Source organism: Schistocerca nitens, chromosome 12, assembly GCF_023898315.1.
Source record: "Schistocerca nitens isolate TAMUIC-IGC-003100 chromosome 12, iqSchNite1.1, whole genome shotgun sequence".
Lineage (NCBI taxonomy): Eukaryota > Metazoa > Arthropoda > Insecta > Orthoptera > Acrididae > Schistocerca > Schistocerca nitens.
Genome location: NC_064625.1, coordinates 38276005 through 38298233, shown reverse-complemented (window position 1 = coordinate 38298233; position 22229 = coordinate 38276005). Strand labels below are relative to the sequence as shown.

The 22229-nt window shown below is 40.5% G+C and overlaps 1 protein-coding gene across 1 annotated transcript in view; it reads right to left on the bottom strand.

Moving 5' to 3' along the window:
* LOC126214892 (ectopic P granules protein 5 homolog) overlaps positions 1–22229 on the bottom strand; it is a 388516-nt gene that overhangs the window by 272059 nt on the left and 94228 nt on the right. Inside the window, exons 10-12 of the mRNA XM_049941536.1 lie at positions 19262–19503; positions 12419–12591; positions 987–1127 (exon numbers count right to left, since the gene is read on the bottom strand). Of these exons, the coding sequence (XP_049797493.1) occupies positions 987–1127; positions 12419–12591; positions 19262–19503 (556 nt within the window). The remainder of the gene's footprint in view (positions 1–986; positions 1128–12418; positions 12592–19261; positions 19504–22229) is intronic.

Sequence of the window (22229 nt, the reverse complement as noted above, 5' to 3'; positions counted from 1 at the left end):
CAAAAAATGGGTTGCTAAGCACAGCCCTGCCACCTAGTGAGTTGTCTGCCCCAATAGCTGAATGGTCAGCGTGACAGACTGCCGTCCTAAGGGGCCCGATTTCAATTCCCGGCTGGGACGGGGATTTTCTCTGCTCAGGGACTGGGTGTTGTGTTGTCTTCAACATCATTTCATCCCCATCCGGCGCGCAGGTCGCCCAATGTGGCGTCGAATGTAATAAGACCTGCACCGAGGCAGCCGGACCTGCCCCATAAGGGATCTCCCGGCCAATGACACCAAATGCTCATTTCCATTTTACCTAGTGAGTTTGCGTGGAAATGTGTCCGAGATCATTCCAAGGATGCATACATACCAGGTAACATAAAAACAACATTTGTTATTTTTAGTATTGTGAACTCAGAAATATAAAAACCTGTTCTGGAACTTTTCTAACAAAGGGATGTGTTCTCGTTTGTTCTTGTTTTCAGAATCAACAGCAGCCAATGTATCAACAGAGGCAACAAGAAAATCTACCAGTCAGGATTATGCAGGAACAGCACTCCAGTGCTTAACACGTGCCATCTCTGGCCAAAGTACAGGCCTGTCATTCCAGTGACAGTGACTAGCTTCAGTCTGTCACCTCAATCTCAGGACGGCTAAAAGCTATATAGCTCAAATATCAGGAGAAGAAATATTGTTATCAGGCTGAATGACCAAAATATTATGGGTCACTATTGTGCTGAGAACATGAAAATGCACACTAAGTAACATATTTGTACCCTCTCCAACACCCTTCACAGACATTTACAGAGTATGTGTGCAAATGCAGAATGTGTTGAAATGATCTGGAATCATCTATTATGTCCTCTGTCCTTACACATCATCCATTTCTCCCCCCCCCCCCCCCCCCCACACACACACACACACAAAACTGCAGAAAATGACTGACAACAGCTCACACAGGGTTCCAGCTGGCTGGGCTGGTGAGATACAATGGCAAGACTCACCTTGCCAGCCCGCTCAAAGTTGTCCTGCAGGTTGGTGAGCAGCACAGAGAGCAGAGCTGGGAACTCCGCCATCACGCCGGCGAGCAACGAGCGCGCCGTCTTGCTGCAAAGGTCCCGTGTCGCAGCACTCAAAAAACCCACCTGTTCAGATTATATTGGATCAAATGTACATTTTGCTACGTAAATCCACAGTGAGGAGATAGTCAAGAATATAGAATGTGTCATAACACAAGAATACATATTTGCAAAAACTACTGATAAGCTAATGTTTCTTGTATGGATCCCACATGAAGTGGCACTCATAGACGCTGAATAAGTCAAAAAGTCCTAAATGTGTTTACACTAAAGTGCTAACACAAAAACTGTATGAGGGGAAGGATCCAAAAGTAACCATAGCCATAACACATGTGTACCTGTAGTACCAGTCTGTGCCACTAGGGAGCTGTTTCCAGGTTGTCTCCTGAGTGAATCTGCGGAGCGGGGTCACATTGTGGAGAATGTGCAGCTGTGAGGTTTTGTTTCTAACTTGGCAAGACTACTGCTGTGATGATGCAAATGGCATAAAGAGAAGGTGCTTTCAGTAAAACCCAAGCATATGAATGGCTTTCTTTGTTTAGAAAGAGAGCAAAATGGCCACTGAAGATAAACCCAGCTCCAGTTGTCCTCCAACTGCTAGAACCGAGGAACATGTTAGCAAAATCGAAAAACTTTGTGACTTATCTGAGTTGTGCAGGAGCACAATACAAAGCAGTTTGGCAATGCAAAGTGTGGCCAGCAACATTTGTACCCAGACTTCTCACTGAGGGCTGACGGAATCAGCATGTTTGAGCCTTTTGTGAAATGGAGGAGTCATTCAATGGTGATCTTAATTTTTTCAACAAAATCATCACAGGTTATGAGTGACAATGCTATGGGTACAACTGAGAGAGTAAACAACAGTCAAGTCATGGCTCCTCTCATTCAAAAACGGCTTGTCAGGTGAAACCGAATGTAAAGTCAAAGCTGATTTGGTTTTTATTTTATTTTCTTTTAAGGAAATGTCCACTCAAAATTTGTCCCTCAAAAGCAGACATTAAAGGGGGCTGTAAAAGGATATGTAGAAGTCAGGCACCAAAATGTCCAGCCGTAGAAATTCCAGTGAGTGGCTCCTGCGTGAGAGAATGCTTCCATACACACAGCAATAATTGTCAGGTTTTGGTCTCGATGAGGACAATTCCCTTGACTCATGTACGGTACTCACCAGATTTAGTTCCCTCAGAATTCTTTCTGTCCCCTGGGATTTATAGGGGCTTAAAAGGAAAGTGTTTTGCCGATATCAAAGAGGTAGATGCAGTGTCACAACAGCAGTAGCGGGTATCAATGAGAACAAATTTAAAAGGTTCTTCCGACACCAATATGAACGTTTTGATAAGTACATTAGAGCTAATGGGGAGTACTTTGAAGGAGATTACAGTTGTATTTGAAAATTATACAATACATGCTTTTAATAAGAAATTACAATTACTTTGTGTGTCCTCCCTTTCCTGCCATTACACCCAGAGGTGCAACAGATAATTCTTAGGCTACTGCAGTAAAGCATTAACAAACAGGTGATCGGTGGGTGATCAATTCAGGGGAGGGGACCGAACAGCGAGGCCATCGGATTAGGAAGGATGGGAAAGGAAGTTGGCTGGGTCCTTTCAAAGGGAACCATCCCAGCATTTCCCTGAAGTGATTTGGAGATATCTCAGAAAACCTAAATCGGGATGGCCAGGAGTCCAACATGCTAACTGCTGCACCATCTCTCTCAGCGAATTTTCAAACAGAAAGCAGTTGAAAACACATTCATATGTGTAGAATTCAGATTTTACTTAACACATTATTTGATATTTTCATAATAAGATAAACATCAATCACTTGTGCTAAGAAGTTAAGCAATGGAGCAGAAGAAGTTCGATATGCCCCTCTTAAGTCTAACTTTACTAGTATAAGGAGTGATCTAAAAGTTACTGTTCGAAGGTGATACAGTCCAGAAATGGTATGCCAATCAGGCAAAACTGCCATGCACACCAGGACAATCATCCTACCTACACACCAGGTTGAAAATATCTGTTTGGTAAAACACCATGTCCTGCTGCATGAAGAAGTCCATAACTGTTTGCTGCACATGCTCATCCAACAGAAATCATTGACCCTTCAAGGCCTTTTTTAAGATACTGAAGATGTGATAATCACACGGAGGGAGATCAGGACTATACAGTGGGCTCTCCAGTGTCTCCCACTCGAGTTGGGTAACTTCTGCCTTATGACACTTGCAACATGGAGACGTGCGTTATCGAGAAGCACTAACACCCTTTGTCGCACCATTCCACAGTGGTGGTTTGTGCCAGACATGTTGCCCCATATACATTCTTCATTCTCCAGATTAATGTCTACCAGTGTTTGTTCTTCGGCAGCCAAGAAAAGAATAACAGCACCGTCCTGTTTGGACACATTTGGTAATGACGTTGCCATAGTTCACATTTCCACATTTACTACAACCACTTCACAAGGACACAAATGCCACATTGATTCCTTTCCTACATGTCTGTGCTTCTACATCCACATCAGAGCCACACTATGTTGCATATACACGGCAGCAATACCCTCAAATGGAAACTTTTTGAGCGCTCCTTACATTTAAATTTTTTATGGCTTCTGAAAAGTTACTGAAAATGTGTGTTGCCAAATAACAATAATCTTTATGGAGCAAAGAGAGTCATCTTAAGTATTTATACAGATTATTTTCATTTCTAGTATTAGCTGCATAAACAGAGCTACGGGTTTGAAAAAAAGGTCACAAATTATGAGTGACTGAACGAAAATAGCTTATCTGTTGCACAATAACAGTGGTATTCAAATTATTCATTTGCAGGCAGCTAAGGAAAACTTAAATTTTAATAAAAACTGGTATATATCATTAAGGGCACCAAATACAAAGTAATAACAAAAGCATCTGAAACATTTAATAATGCTGCACTGTCATTTAATAATCTACCAATCAAATTAGGAGAGCAGTTGAAGCATCTTTAAACATGGGTTTCTGGAGACTGGTTATCGGATATGGAGATAAATGTCAAATAGGGAATGCTGGCAATCCCTTTACGAAATTTCGACATGTATTTAATAATACAAACTGCAACCTTAATCTAAGGGTTCAATTTATAAAATGCTGTGTCTGGTTGGTTATAATGAACAAAAAGGAAGGAGGGATGTTAAAAGTCCCCACCATGAAAAGTATAGGGGTACACCAAGTGTGAAAGGGAGGCAGTGGTCTAGGGGTATTGTCTTTGGTCTTGACTACCATTCAAATACGTCCTGGGTCATGACTATGATTCCTATCACTGTTTTAAATTTTGAATAAAAATCATCAGCAATGGCAGCCAAAGACTTCTAGTACATGGAGTCACACTACTTTGCCAACCACCTTGTCAAAGAAAGTGAAGGAGAACAGAGGTTTGGGGCATCCTTGTGTATTCAGGGTGGGAAACTGCCACTAAAAGGCAAAAGTATCAGCAATGATAAATGGCGTAAAAATGGAGAAGATATTGGGAAACCACTGTATTAAAAACACAATGTGTTTCTACAAGAAATGTGGCCTGTAATTGAAAATAACACCATCGTGATCTCTCCTTTGGCAAAAGATTCAGGATTAGACCCCATGGTGATCTCAGGAAGGGGACCGATGAGGGGGAGATGAAGAAAAAAGCAAAGTTCAGTTTAGTATCCCCACCAGCTATCATCACGACAGAGGCAAGTGAGTCGGTACGGGTAGTGGGTGTGGAAACCTGCCACAGACGGTGCACGTGACTTGTAGTATGGGCAGACCCTCAGACAGAAATGTTTACATGCAGGAGGCAGTAAGCTGGTGGGCTAGTGCTTACACCAAGTTCAGTCACAGAGGACGCCGGCTCGCACCTCGTGCCGAGTGTCGTTGCCGAGTATTCAGTCGTAGCCATCTGTGCCAGCAGCGTGCCGAGTTTACTACCGTGCACATCTCTCCTCATGGTTCCAGACTCTGCTTCCCGTAAACTGACTGACAGGGTGAGTTTTGTTTCCTCTCAGATTCCGTTTCCCACTTATTATTGTACCACTTTCAGCCTGTCAAGTTCTCGTGCCAACAGTGTAGTTGGGTTGGGTGGTTTGGGCGAGTAGACCAAATAGCGAGGTCATCAGTCTCATCGGATAAGGGAAGGACAGGGAAGGAAGTTGGCCGTATCCTTTCAAAGGAAACATCCCGGCAATTGCCTCGAGTGATTTCAGGAAGTCACGGAAACCTCAATCAGGATGGCCAGACGCAGGTTTGAACCATCATCCTCCCGAATGCGAGTCCAGTGTGTTAACCACTATGCCTTCTCACTCGGTGAACAGCGTAGTGTACCAGCATTATTGGTGAACAGCGTAGTGTACCAGCATTATTACGCCTGTGCAGATATTAAATTTGGCATTCTGGTCCAGATGGCCAATGGGACTGACGGACTGCTGTGTCCTCGTCAACCAATGGCATCATTTGGACATGGTATAGAGTGGCATGGTGTCACGACACTGCTCTGCCAGGTACTGTCGGATTTGTAGACACCGAAACAATTACTTCTCAGTAAGCATCACAAGGCTGAGTGCACCTTGTTCCAGTTTGTTTACCAAGGAAAAATCCCTGGCAGTACCGAGAATCGAACTCTGCATCTCTGCATAGCAGGCAGAGACACTGACAAGTCAGCTATGGAGGCAAACTAGGAAAAGGTGACCGAAACAGAATCAGAATTGACAGCCAACCATCACTAACAACAATAGTTTACACACGTCGAATCCAGAAACAGAAGATGAAGAGAGAGAGAGAGAGACAAACAGAACATTGCTCCTCAAGTGTACGCACCAATTTTCGTAACATGAGCGGGCATGCGGTGTACTTTATACACATGTTAAGGATAGCTGTCTTTATATTACCAAGGTAAATGTGTATGAGAAAATTTACAGTTTAATCTTAATTTAATTGAACAATGACGGAGCAAATTTGTACTGCTTAACTGAACAACAATAAAATAAACATTCATTGTATCCCTCTGTTGTCGTGTACAAATGTTACCACACAGTAATGACACACTTGAAGCATTAAACAGCGTAATTGGATGAGATCACTGCCAAACATTTATTCCACTACTAATTATCTCGACAGCAGATGCCTCATTAGGGAACTGTACTCCTAGCTGGCAACCTGGGTAATTTTCTTGCACTGACTGTAAATTTTTCTCACCCGGCTCGCAGTTTATTTTATATTATGGTTGCTCACTTGGACGTACAACGCCTACATCTACATGTACATCTATATCTACGCATGCACTTAAGTACCTAGCAGAAGGTTCATCAAACCACCTTCACAATAATTCTCTATTATTTCAATTTCAAACAGCGCGCAGAAAAAATGAACACTTATATCTATGGGTGCGAGCTCTGAGTTCCCTTATTTTATTATGATGATTATTTCTCCCTATGTAGGCAGGCATCAACAAAATATTTTTGCATTCAGAGGAGAAAGTTGGTGATTGAAATTTTGTGAGAAGATCTTGCTGCAGCAGAAAATGATGTCCACTCCAAATACTGTATCATTTCAGTGACATTCTCTCCCCTCTTTCATGATAATACAAAACATGCTGCTCTTCTTTGAAATTTCTCAATGTACTCCATTAATCTAATTTGGTAAGAATCCCAGACCACACAGCAGTCCTCCAAAAGAGGACAGACAAACAAAGTGTAGGCAGTCACTTTAGTAGATCTGTTACATTTTCTAAGTGTTCTGCCAAAAAACACAGTCTTTGGTCTGCCATCCCCACAACATTTTCTATGTCTTCTTTTAAATTTAAATTGTTCATAATTGTAATTCCCATGTGTTTAATTGAATTTATGGCCTTTAGACTTGACTGATTTATCGTGTAGCCGAAATGTCATGGATTCCTTTTAGCACTGATGTGGAAGACTGCACACTTTTCATTATTTAGGGTCAATTGCCAAAATTCACACCATACAGATTTAATTATAAATCATTTTGCAATTTGTTTTGATCTTCTGATGACTTTACTACATGATAAACAGCAGCATCATGTGCAAACAACCTAAGACAGCTGCTCAGATTGTCTTAAAATCATTTATATAGGTGACAAATAGCAGAGGCCCTGTAACACTACCCTGGGGAACACCAGATATCACTTCTGTTTTACTCAATGACTTTCTGTCAATTACTACGAACTGTGACCTCTCAGATATGAATTCATGAATCCAGTCATATAACTGAGATGATACTCCATAAGCACACAATTTCACTACAACACGCTTGTGTGGTACAGTGTCAAAAGCCTACTGGACATCTAGAAATATGAATCAATTTGAAATCCCTTATCAATAACACTCAACAATTTGTGTGAGTAGAGAGCTAGTTCTGTTTCACAAAAATGATGTTTTCTAAATCCATGTTGCATGTTTCGATAGACTGTTCCCTTCGAGGTAAGTCATAATGTTCAAATACAACAGATGTTGCAAAATCCTGCTGCATATTGACGTTAATGATATGGACTGGTAATTCTGTGGTTCACTCCTACTACCTTTCTTGAATACTGGTGTGACCTGTGCAACTTTCTAGTCTTTGGGTACAGATCCTTTGTTGAGCGAGTGGTTGTATATGACAGTCGAGTATAGAGCTATTGTAACAGCACACTCTGGTGTACGGTCCGGACACAAAGATTTGCCTTTATTAAGTGATTTAAGTTGCTTCACTACTCTGAGGATATCTACTTCCATGTTACTCATGTTGGCAACTGTTCTTCACTATCAATGTATTAGCTGAAGCATTAATGGAGGAATAGAAATGGGCTCGCAATTGTAAAAAAAAAATGGAACAGTACAAAACAATGTCATCTGTGGTTGGCACACTTTATATACAGGCACACCCGCTGAATGGTTAGCTGGAGAACTCAGTGTGTAAAGGGAGAAGATAATCTAGTAATCATGGAGGATAAAAATGCTTTAATAGAGGAAGGAAAAGAAGAGAAGAGCAACAGGAGAAAATGGGCTTGGTAGTAGGAATGAGACGGAAGAAAGACTAATTGAATTCTGCAATAAATTTCAGCCAAGAATAGCAAATACGCTGATAAAAAATCACTAGCCTAGGTGGCCTACTTGGAAAAGGCCCACAGACACAGAATAATCTCATGGTGAAACATATATTCTGAAATCACACACTAATTTGTGTGTACCAAGGAGCAGAAACCGATTCGGATTGCAATTTAGTAATAATGAAGAGTAGGATGAGGATCAACAGAATTGTCTGGAAGTATCAACATGGAAAGGAGTAAGTTACTAAGACACTGACAAATAAAATAAAAAGTTGTAGCTGAAGTTATCTGAGACAGTAAATATCACAATAATAAATATCACAGTAGGTAGTTCAGCTGAAGTGAACAGATATGTCCAAAAAGGACAAACACAGACATTTGGCGGACAAATATATGTAGGAGGAAGGTCACACTGAAGAAAGTTTGGGCAACAGGAGGAATACTTCAACTGATTGATGAAAGAAGGAAATACAAAAATGCTCAGTGTAAGATAAGAATGCAGCAATATAAGTCATTTGCGAATGAAATAAACAGCATGTGAAATAAAGCTAAGATGAAACACCTGAAAAAAAGGTGAAGAAATTAGAAAAGAAATTGTCATCAGAACATCTGACTCAGCTTATGGAAATGTTGAAACAACCTCCTATGAAATTAAAAGCAAAAGGTGTCAACATTAAGAGTACAGGAGAGATTTCACAGTTAACATAAAGGAGAAAGCAGACAGGTGGAGATGGTCTCTACTACAGAGATGACTGTCTGCTGATATGATAAAGGAGGAATGGAAATCAATTTGGAGCGCAAAGGGGATCCAGTATTAGAGTTTAATAAAGCTTTGCAGAATTTGCGATCAAATAATGCAGAGTACATAGATAATAATTTATACAATCATTGGAGGAAATGGTAACCATACAACTATTCAAGTTGGCAGGTAGAATCTATGAGATGGAGACGTACCATCAGATTTTTGGAAAAATATCATCCACACAACCCCAAAAATAGCAATGGCAGACAAGTGGGAAAACTTAACAGTTCATGCACCCAAGAACTACGTACAGATGAATGATAAAGAAGATTGACGACCTGTTACATGACGATCAGTTTGGCTTTAGGAAAGGTTAAGGGACCAGAAAGGCAGTTCTGTCATTGCGCTTGGTGATGGAAGCAAGACTCAGGGAAAATCAAGACACATTCATTGGACTTTATGACCTAGGAAAAACGTTTATCAACACAAAATAGTGCAAGATGTTGAAAGTCTCAGAAACATTGGTGTAAGCAGTAAGTAAAGAACAAAAAATACAATATGTACAAGAATCAAGAAGGAACTATCAGAATGGAAGGCCAAGACTGAAGCACTCCATTTAAAAAGGGCATAAGACAGGTATGTAGTCTTTCCCCCATTAGCTCAATTTATATATACATTGAAGTGCCAAAGAAGCTGGTATAGGCATGCGTATTCAAATACAGAGATATGCAAACATGCAGAATGCGGTGCTGAGGTCACAACACCTATATAAGACAACAAGTGTCTGGCACAGTTGTCAGATTGGTTACTGCTGCTACAATTGTAGGTTATCAAGGAATATCACGAATCCAGTAAAACAGCAAATCTCCGACATTGTGTAGCCCATAAAAGCTCCTCTAGGAACTGAGGAAAATTGTTCAATGTGACAGAAGTGCAACCCTTCTCAAAATTGCTAGAAATTTGAATGCTGGGCCATCAACAAGTGTCAGCATGCGAACCATTCAACGGAACATCATCGATATGGGCTTTCGGGGCCGAAGACTCACTCATGTACCCTTGGTGACTGTATGCCTTGCCCAGGCCCTTCAACACCATCATTGAACTACTGATGACTGGAAACGTGTTGTCTGGTCAGATGAGTCTCACTTTAAATTGCACCGAGTGGATAGATGTTTACAGATATGGAGACAACCTCGTGAATCCATGAACCCTGCATGTCAGCAAGGGATAGTTCAAGCTGGTGGAGGCCCTGTAATGGTGTGGGGCATGTGCAGTTGGAGCGATATGCACCCCGTGATATGTCTAGATATTACTCTGACAGGTGACACATACGTAAGCATCCTGTCTGATCACCTGCATCCATTCATGTCCATTGTGCATTCCAACGGACTTGGGCAATTCAACCAAGACAATGCGACAGAATTGCTACAGAGTGGCTCCAGGAACACTCTTCTGAGTTCAAACACTTCTGCTGGCCACCAAACTCCCCACACATGAACATTATTGAGAATATTTGGGACTACTTACAACATGCTGTTCAGAAGAGATCTCCACCCCCCCTCATACTCTTACGAATTTATGAACTGTCCTGCAGGACTTGTGGTGTCAATTCCCTCCAGCATTACTTCAGACGTTAGTCGAGTCCATGCCACGTAGTGTTGTGGCACTTCTGCGTGCTCACGAGGGCACTACACAATATTAGGCAGGTGTACCAGTTTCTTTGGCTCTTCAGTTTAGAAGAAGCAATGATGGAAATACAAGGTAGGTTCCAGAGAGGGGTTAAAATTCAGAATGGAAGAGAGTATCAATGATAAAATCTGCTGAAGACATTGCTGTTAGCAGTGAAAGCAAAGAGGAATTTGATGACACATTTAATGTTAGGAACCATCTACTGAGCACAGATTGTGGACTGAGAATAAACTGAAGACAAAAGTAATGAGGCATATAATAAATGAGATAATGATAAGGTTAACACAAAAATTGGGAACCCCAAAGTGAAGGAATCCTGCAACCCTGGACGCAAAAGAATATATGAAGTTAAATGACGAGGCATGCAGGACATAAAAGGCAGACTAGCAAAAGCAATACAAGTTTATTAGTACCAAATATCGGCCTTAAATTTAGGAAGAAATTTCTGAGAATGTACGTTTGGAGAACAGCATAGTATGGCAGTGAATCATGGAGTGTGAGGAAAGGGAAAACACGCCAATCAAAGCATATGAGATGTGGTGCTACAGAAGTATGTTGAAAGTTAGGTGGACCAATAAAATAAGGAATGAGGGGGTTCTCCACAGACTCAGTGAGCAAAGGAATATATGGAAAAAATGCTAACATGAAAAAGGGACACGATGATACGACAAGTCTAGTAGAAAGTGTCAATGCTCTTTAAGACAGTTCACAGACGATGCCGTTGTCTGTAACTAAGTCGCAATGCCAGAATATCATACTGATTTGCAGAATGACCTGCAGAGGACTGATGAATGGTGCACGCTTTGGTAATTGATCCCGAACATAAATAAATATAAGATATTCTGCATACATAGGAAAAGAAATTCACTAGTGTACAGCTACACTGTTGATGACAAGCTGCTGAAAACAGTACCTACAGTAAAATATCTAGGAGTAACTATTGAGAGTGACCTTAATTGGAAGGACCAAATAAAACAAATAGTAGGAAAATCCTGTCCCAGACTGAGAGTCACAGAAAAAATTTTACAGAAATGTAACTCAATCAAGAAGGAAATGACTTATATGACACTTGTACGACTGATTACTGAGTATTGTTTATCAGTATGGGATCCTTACCAGGTAGATCTGATATAAGTAATGCAAGAGCATTACTGAGATCCTCAGCGAACTCCAGTGCCAGATGACAGAAGAGAGGTTATGTGCATCACAGAGAGGTTTCCTATTGAAATTTCAGAAAGCACTTTCTGGGAAGAGCCTGACAACACATTGCTTCCTTACAGATGCATCTCACATAAAGATCATGATGAGAGAATCTGAGATATTACAGCCAGTACAGAGGCTTACCAACAGTCATTCCTCCCACACAATATTCGCGACTGGAACAGGGTAGGAGGGATCAGTTTGTGGTACCAGAAGTATCTCTGCCACACACGATTAGGTGACTTGCAGAGTATGAAGTAGATATAAATGTAAAAGCTCTAGGAGAAGAGAGAGATTCGAATACATCATCAAACAAATAACAGACAATGTTGTGTGCAAGTGCTACTCTGAGATGAAGAGGTTGGCACAGGAGAGGAATGCACGGTAGGCTGCATGAAAACAAAGGAATGATGAAATACCACAAAAAAATCCCTAGAGCACACTATCATCAGTGGGCATGTGCATCAAGACATAATGTCTACATTAACCATATGTAAAGTTGTCAGCTGTATGTGTTATAAACAAGATGAAACATGAACTAAGTCAGGTCACGTTATGTGCCGGCACTTGTGTTGATGCATGCAGTAAAAGAAAGCTACCTCAAATGTGAGGAACACTGCCCGGCTTTCTATTTAGCTACAACACAGTGCAACAAAGTGGTCACTGAATGCTCACAGTACCTCGAGCAAGTCGAGCGTGACACACTGGACGAAGTCGGCATCCTTGCTGCCACGGGCCACCGCCATGTTGGCAAACGTCGTCAGCAGGTAGTAGGACTCTGCCTCCGGCATTGACGTCAATTTTTCTTCAAACTGTAACTGCACCTGCGGGTCGGCAAGTCTCCGCTCCCAGTCTGGTGAGTGAGGAAAAGAGCAAGTAAGAGCAGACAAATACTTGGCATCACCTGAGAAACAGTGAATCTTCTGGCCAAAAAAAGAGTACGTGTTGCATTAATCATATCAAGATTATGGTGACATCTACATCAGGGATGTATGAACTTGCTGGTACCATGATCAACAACCCCCTCACTGTGACTGAGTCAGGGGAGGAGAAACCTAATAAAAGTTCACATAATTTATTTCAAAATATTCATACTATTTAGCATGTATAAATACAGAAATGTACTTTTACAAAACACAATTTACCCAATTTAATCTGAAACATGCCACTCCACTGATTTCACAATTGCTTTAACGTTTCGCTCAAGTTCTCATAGACAAGTACAAAATTCACTCTAAGTAATGTCAATCCTAAAGGCCCGGGTTCAATTCCCGGCTGGGTCGGAGATTTTCTCTGCTCAGGGACTGGATGTTGTGTTTTCCTAATCATCGTCATTTCATCCCCATTGATGTGCAAGTTGGTGAAGTGGTGTCAAATCGAAAGACTTGCACCCGGCGAACAGTCTACCTGACGGGAGGCCCTAGTCACACAACGTTTACATTTACTCTAAGTAATAATTCATCAAACATTTTCTGTTTTTTGATCTGTTAATGTTCATTATGGAAAAAGTTTGGTCATATGCAAGTGAACCCAAAGAGGATAGCAAATTATAACACATTATCTACCAGTAACTCTTAATTGTTTCTATCAATGCAACAATATAAATTAAACAAATTTGTCTTTACCAAATTTAATTTGCAGTGTCTCTCTCTTTTTTTTTTTTTTTTTTTTTTTTTTTTTATGAAATACAGCTGCACCACTTGTGGTCCCATTTCATGCAAAATTTCAAAAGTGTTGCTAAATAAATTTAGCAGTAGCTTTCTTCTTCCTTCTCTTTGGCCCCCATCCCATATCTAAAAGGGGTCAGCCTGTTCTTGATTTGGCATGTTAGTAGTGTGGAGGGCCAGATATCCTCCTTCCCCCCCAGGATGGAAATTGGGTACCTCATCTATTTGTGTCTAGTACGAGCCAAATGAAAGTGTGAGAATGCATTCAATATGTTTGTGAATGGTGTAACAGTCAGGACCTGAGTGCCAGCCTGGTATTCACCTAGCTGGATGTGGAAAACCATTTCAACACTACACCAATGATGCCTGGTACACTAACCCTCACTGTCATTCGACCTGGAGCTGGTGGGCCCTGCCAAATCCCGAACACAAAATGCTAACCCACGTGGTTATTCAGGCAGCTAAGTCTAGCAGTGGATTTATCTTGTGAAAATCAGTTACCAGTTTCAACTTTCCTGCCACTTTGTTGCAATTAGGAAAAGGGACAAAGTTGTCTGACTTCGCTTGCACTTAAAATAATTTAATTTACACTGAAAACAAATAATATTGGCATAAAGTTGAGTGATTAATTTCTGCCATGAAGCCGTGTATTTAACTTATTTAAATGATTATTAATCTCCACCAAAAATAAAATTTACAAGAACAAAAAGTGATAGGTGCCTCATGTGGCCCTGATCTATCTGTAGGACACACATGAAAAATAAAAGAAGATTAGCATACACTGATACCTTAGCTACCTGTAGTGATCCATGCCATTCATGCAGGGGCATGTATCACTTACGTCAAATACAGATCTCAGAGTAGAAGTGTGTGTGATCGTAATTAGTTTGTAAATGTCAGCCCACATACTGGGGGAAAATATTATGCAACAGGTGCAGAGTCTACCTGCTGGATATCATTTGTAATCTCCGCAGAGCAAGGAAGAATAAAGGAGCTCTGGTACCATAGAAGAATTCTGGCACCAAAGAAGATGAATATGATGTATATAAGCGATTGTTATTATATACTGTTCACAGACATGTTAACAAGAGGTCTTTGAGATGGTAATATTAGATGGTTCCCATGTAACATGTAACCTTTCGTGAAAGTTTGTGATAACATACAGAGTTAATTGGAACCAATCTACACTTTATTTAAGTGGAGAAGCAGTATTTTATTTTATAGACATTTCATTAATAGGAATCTGCACAGAAGAAAGAAGTTTGATGCTGAGGAAGAACAGGGCATGGCATAGGTGGACCCGAGATATATCACAAGAGTTGCAAGGCTGAATATCAACAGCAATCTACTAAGGGAGTGTTAAGGTGGCAGTGTTAGGTGTAGCTGCATGGAGTAATAGTTCTAGAACAGATATCACTCAAGCAGGCGATACAAAGCCACACTAGCTAAACACAGCAATAATTAGCCACTAATAAACACTCCATATCCTCAGTGGAAATGAGGAAGAATTACAGGGCCTGTAATATGGAATGAACAGTCTATTGAGCACAAAAATGGGCTGAGAGTAAATAAAGGAAAAAAGAAAGAAATGAGTGGCAGAAACAAGGTTACTGATAAAATTGGAGAAGGCATTGGATTTGGGTAATACATGAGGTAATGTTAGTCATAGTGCTGTGTGGTGTAATGGTTAGCATTCTTGCCTAGTAAGGCCTGGGTTCAAGTGCCAGCTGTGGCACAAATTTTAACTCATTTCTTCAGTTTCCATCATTGTTGTAGATAAAAATGGGACTCCAATGTCTCAAGGAAAATTTAATTATAAGCTAAATTTAGCATCAAAATCGAGGACCAGGAAGTAGGTGAAGTTAAGGAATTATTCTACTTCTGAAGGAAAGCAGAGCATGAGAGACGAAGTGAGGACATAAAAAGCAGACTAGCACATGCAAACAGGACATTTTCATTCCTGTGCAAGAGAAGTCTACTACTATCAATCATAGGCTTGAACCTGAGGAGGAAAATTCTCAGAGTTTACATTTGGAGCACTGCATTTTATGATAGTGAATCACAGACAGTGGGGAAACCAGAACAGAAGAGAACTGAAGTTTCTGAGATATGGTGCTACAGAAGGATGTTGAAAATTAGGCAGACTGATAACATGAGGAATGATGAGGTTCTCCACAGAATCAGCAAGGAAAGGAATATATGGAAAACACTGACGAGAATACAGGATGGAATGGTAGAACATCTGTTAAAACATCAGCAAATAACTTCCATGCTACTAGAGGGAGTTGTAAAGGAGAAAAACTGCAGGAGAAGACAGAGTTTGGAATTGAGGATGTCTGGTGCAACCACTACTCTGGCACGAAGAGTTTGGCCCAGGAGACAAATTCAAGAAAGCCACATCAAACCAATTGGAAGACCGATGGACAGTATCCAAGTTTCATTTACATGGAAATAAATCTGCGTGTTTTTTTGTTAAAACATTTAGCAGGTGTTTGGCAAATCCCCTCTTAATAATAGCAGTACACAAATCAGGATGGGAGAGCTCGGACAAGTTCCATGATCTTCATTCATCTGTTAAATCCTCTGTTTATTTCATTTAACTGCTTGTCAAGAGAACAGTATCTGTCATTTTTCATTCAAAAAGCATGAAACGCAATATCAAATAACTTTCTGGCAAACAATATGCACTCAGAAAAAGACCACCCTATTGATCACCGGTCTTTTCTCCTAGGCCAACCACTTAATCACTGTGGAGAACTTACACCCAACACCCTTGATTGTTTGTTGGATGTATCCAGACTTCCCTCTTCTCCAACAGTTTTTAGTCTCTACAGCTACGTCAAGTATCATGAGAGTTATTCCTTCATGCCTTAACACACACATCCTATAAACAAAGCTGTTCTACTTGTTAATGTTTCCCACACATTCCTGTCCTAGCTGATTCTGTGGAGGACCCACTAATTTCATATCTTAAGAGCCCACTTGGTTTTCAGCATCCTTCTGTAAGACAGCATATCAAATGTTTCCATTCTTTACTTTTCCATTTTTTCTACACTCCATGATTCATTCCCATACTATGCTGAGCTTCACATACATTCTTACAAATGTATTTCTCAAATTACAGCCTATTTTTAATACTAAAACACTCCTTTTAGCAGGGAGTTCTCTCTTTGCCTATGCGAGTCTATTATGTGGACCAAATTCTGATGTTAAGTTCATCACTAATCTCATTTCTGAAACTCTTCATTGCTACTGTCTTGCCTTGATTTACCCTCACTTCATATTCTGTGTTCATTTGCCTGTTCATTCAATTCAGCAGATACTTAAATTATTCTTCATTTTCACTGAGGATAGCAAGTCATCTGTGAATCTTATCAATGATATTCTTTCACCGTGCATTTCAATCGTTCTCCTAAACCTTTCCTTCATTTCTGCCATTGCTCCTTCTATATACAGGCTGAACAGTAGGTGAAGGGAGAGGGGGGTTGGGGGAGGGGGGGAAAGGTTGCATCTCTGTCTTACACCTATTTTAATCTGAGCACTTCATTTTTGGTCTTTCATTCTTATTGTTCCCTGTTGGTTCTTGTACATGTTATAAAACATGTGCCAAGTAAATAATGGGACCAATGTCACAAATGTGATTTACTGTAAACAATGTTACAACTAAAATTTATCCATTTCAACATTCACACCTCCCAGATCTATACACCGCTGCACCCATGTCTTCCATTGTTCAAGGCTGTAGGTCATTCATTATCATCCCCTTCAAAAACTCTGCAGTTACTGCTTTTACCTCTTCCTAAGCTGAAAATGTGTTCCTTACAATGCACTTTTCACTTCTGGGAACAGAAAAATGTCACAGGCTGCCAGTTCTGGTGAGTATGGAGGATGTTTCAGCACTGTAATGTACAATTATTTTCTGAACATTTACTTCAGTTCTTGAACTCACAGATTGACCAGGATGTTCATCATTTTCAACCACTTCTCGACTTTCTGAAAACTGTTTGCACCATTCAAGAACTCACACTCATAACAAAGCATTATCTTCAAACACCATCTTTACCATATGAAAACATTCTATTAATCTCATGAGAAATTTGAAGTTAGTGCACTGTATGATTTTTAAGTTCACCATCGTCATGGCTCTACTACCGAGAAATATCCTCTACAACCCAAGCTAAAAAGCAAATTAAAGTAGGTAAAAAAGACAAAACAAATGGTAGCTACTCTTGAAGGTTCAAGATCAACTGCACTTCAACACGAACCTCCCTTCATATGGCTGTGAGATACGAGGTGCGCTGTCTTGTTATTTAATTGTCACATCTCATATATTATCCCTCTTACTCGTTATACCCCTTTTTCTCAAAATTTCAAATATCTTGCATCTTTGTTGATAAATGTTTTTTTATATATCAACAAATTCTAGGACAATGTCTTGGTTTTTGTTGTCTTACCTCCATTATCATGCACAACACCAGAACTGCCCCTTTGATGTCTTTTCCCTTCCTAACGTCAAACTTACAAGCTGTGATCAAAAAGCATTGATAATTTTTTAATTTCACTGGCTTTATACAAACAATTTACAAAAAACAATTATCTTGTTGGTATGCATATTCCTGATGTATGTATGTATTTTCAGCTGTTTTGAACATTTAGTTTATTGTTGACAGATGAAAAGGTTATACGTGTTCTCGAGTGCTCAGCGAATGTTTCCTTACTGAAAAGATGGCTCAAAGAACAGGCACTAAACTTTCCTTTAAAAATAGAATAAAGTGCAGCACTGCATTTGAAATGTTGACTGTGGCTTTTGACTAATGCACTCTGAGTAAGACAACAGTTAGTGAGTGGTATAAATATTTCAAAGAGTGTCCAGGCGATGCTCGAGACGACAACCAATCTGGAAACCCTTGCACATCGATTACTCATGACAGTGTGGAAGTAGTAAAGGAAATGGTTCTGGAAAATCACTGAATCACCATCAGAGAGGTTGCTGATGGTGTTGGTATATCCTTTAGCTCATGTCAAGCAATTTGTCATGGGCAGGAAGCAAGTAGCAGCAAAGTTAGTTCTGTATTTGTTGAATTTCAATCGAAAACAACATCAAAATCAAGGGCCTATCATCCCACTCCAAACTGCCTCAAGAGCCAAGACCGAAAAAAATTCAGCAAGGTCAATCACATCTGAAGGTTTTTCTCACTGTTTTCTTCGATTATAATTATGAGTTCTACGCTTATCTTCATACAGTCACTAAGCGCCCTTCACATGAAGCAGTCAACAATAATGACCAGAAGTCTTGCAAAACAACTCGTGGAAATTGCATCACCATAATGGTTCCACTCACTCCTCAACCCTTGTTCATGAGTTTTTGGCAAAAAACAATGCCTGTTGTTTTGCCTCACCCACCATGTATGCTGGACATGGACCTCTGCAACTTCTTTTATTTCCGATGCTGAAATAAAACCACAAAAGGACGTCATTTTGTCACCACTGGCGAGAGAAAAACAGAATCACAGAAGAAGCTGGAAGCCATAAGAAAAGGTGAGTTCTTGAACTGCTTCCAAGATTGGAAAGAGACCTGGCATAAGTGTATTATATCTGAGAGGGATTACTTTGAAGTGGGCATAGTTGATGTTGATGAATAAATAAAATTGCTTTACAAAAAACAAAAATTTCCATTACTTTTTGATCACATCTTATATACACATCTAACAAATACACGGTTTTCTTTGTCACTACCTGTATATTATTCTTGTCAGCAATTTAGATGTTTGAACCGTTACACTGGTTGTGCAATAGTTCTCACATATAGAGTACTCATTATCAGAAGACAGCAACGTAAATAGTACGAATCCTCACCGACAGAGCTGTCCGGCCGGTCGAGGTCCTCGTCAGCGTTGTCTGGAGATGCCAGGTGGAGCAGGTAGTAGAGGTGCCAGAGTGTGGGTAGGGACACCACAGAGTAAGGGATGACGGCGAGGAACTGCCACGTGCCCAGCCCTTGGGACGACAGGATGCCGCGCGTCGCCCGCAGGAAGAACGCGTCGTACTCCGCCTGCAGGCGGAGTGCGAGCGCCGGGTCCACCCACCGGCTGCCGTTCCTGTGACCGAATTATATATATAGCTCATTCTGTAAGCCAACGTAAGTAAACACTTGTGGATGTGGACCACGATCAATAAATGTCGTACAGAATAAACAACCGTCTCGGAAAGAACAACATTTCAATTGGCTGGAGACACAGAGAGAATGACTGTTTTGGAAATAATTTCTTATCCAAAACAATGACATAAATTTCAAAATAAATAACCAATTTACACTGAAATTGGGCACCATCAGATCTGCAAGACACATAAGCTTATAAGTTAAAATAAAAGTACTGTAGATTATTAAAATACAGTGAAATAAACTAAGGTCATACCATAAAACAGATGCTGCAGTTCAATCACATTTTCAATGAATATACAGGGTGATCAAAAAGTCAGTATAAATTTGAAAACTGAATAAATCACGGAATAATGTAGATAGAGAGGTACAAATTGACACATATGCTTGGAATGACATGGGGTTTTATTAGAAGCAAAAAAATACAAACGTTCAAAACATGTCCGACAGATGGCGCTTCATCTGATCAGAATAGCAATAATTAGCATAACAAAGTAAGACAAAGCAAAGATGATGTTCTTTACAGGAAATGCTCAATGTGTCCACCATCATTCCTCAACAGCAGCTGTAGTCGAGGAATAATGTGAACAGCACTGTAAAGCAAGTCCGGAGTTATGGTGAGGCATTGGCGTCGGATGTTGTCTTTCAGCATCCCTAGAGATGTCGGTCGATCACGATACACTTGCGACTTCAGGTAACCCCAAAGCCAATAATCGCACGGACTGAGGTCTGGGAACCTGGGAGGCCAAGCATGACGAAAGTGGCGGCTGAGCACACGATCATCACCAAACGACGCGCGCAAGAGATCTTTCACGCATCTAGTAATACTCTGTTGATTTTTTCTTCCCCCCCCCCCCCCCCTAATAAAACCCCATGTCATTCCAAGCATTTGTGTCAATTTTTACCTCCCTATCTACATTATTCTGTGGTTTATTAAGTTTTCAAATTTATACTGACTTTTTGATCACCCGGTACATCAGGAGGGATCCGTATGTAAAGGCTAATCTCTAGGAGGGTAATCATTAACTATTCATTTGATGTTGGTGTATTTCAACAGAAATTTTTAAAGAGTATACATAAGGAAAGTGGGCTACAATGTAACATGTGGCACAGAGTAACATTTGGATTTGTGTGCAAGTTACCATGTTGGTAGCCTGGTGTTTAACCTATTTATCAAAGTAATTTGTTACCACTTTTCACCAGTGTGCTTTGGAAGTGATTAAAATTCATCTTTGAGAATGAAGTCTTTAAGGACAGCATTGTTATACAAAACATTCTTGGACTTCTTGCCACGTCAATTCAGAGTAAAACCTTGAGTTTTGGCAGTTTCCACCATCATCTTTGTCAGGAGCAACTGACTCTCAAAATTGCTTCTGTGGTGGCTTATATAGCCCATAGACAGCTTCTGACTGATCGGCAGTTACGTCATGCCATTGCAGATGGTGTCAACTTCTGTGCTGGTGACACTATGGCTCCTGCCACAGAATAAACATTGCGAAGAATATCTCTGGCTCTTCTCGGCATCGAGAGCTTGCTTCCACACACCACTACAATTATATCCGTCATCATGGTTGAAGGACAGAGCGAGGTGGTGCAGTGGTTAGCACACTGGACTTGCACTCGGGAGGACGACTGTTCAGACCCGTATCCAGCCATCCTGATTTAGGTTTTGCATGATTTCCTTAAATCTCTTCAAGCAAATGCCAGGATGGTTCCTTCAAAAGGGCACCGCTAACTTACTTCCATATCCTTCCCTAAACTGATGAGACCGATGACCTTGCTGCTTCGTTCCCTCCCCACCCGAATCAACTAAACAATGGTTGAAGGTTTTCTCATACACTCTTATTCCTACAGCCTCTTTAATTATAGAGACTCAGTATGTGGGAGACTGGGACAAAATCTGTTTTGTCAAACAGTATTTTATGTTTGTTTGTGAGGCTGACTTCTCCAATTCCTGATTTTTAATATGCTATTGATGTTCTGCAAAGTGGTTGGAAATGGTGCAGATAGACAGATAGATGTAATTGTATCCACACTCATGTGGGATGTTGTAAATCCCAGGAAATCTGAGGCCAAGACTATCCTTAACAGAGTGTAGCATCTGCTTTATCTTTTTAGGAGGTCAGAAAACAGATATGATAGCTCATCTCCCCAGAACTCTGCCTATTTTGCTGGATATAGTGCTGCAGAAGGGAAGGAATGCTATCAATGGTTCATCATGTGAAAGTTCAACATTTACACATTTCCTTTTCTTGGAGAACACTAACTTGATATTACGTGACCTGTGAACAAATACTGCAGATGATTCATTTCAGAATCTACATCTACATCTACATTTATACTCCGCAAGCCACCCAACGGTGTGTGGCGGAGGGCACTTTACGTGCCACGGTCATTAGCTCCATTTTCTGTTCCAGTCGCGTATGGTTCGGGGGAAGAACGACTGTTTGAAAGCCTCCGTACGCACTCGAGTCTCTCTAATTTTACATTCGTGATCTCCTCGGGAGGTATAAGTAGGGGGAAGCAATATATTCGATACCTCATCCAGAAAGTATAGGTCGAACGAGTGTTTTGTAAGCCACCTCCTTTCTTGATGGACTACATTTTCTAAGGACTCTCCCAATGAATCTCAACCTGGTACCCGCCTTACCAACAATTAATTTT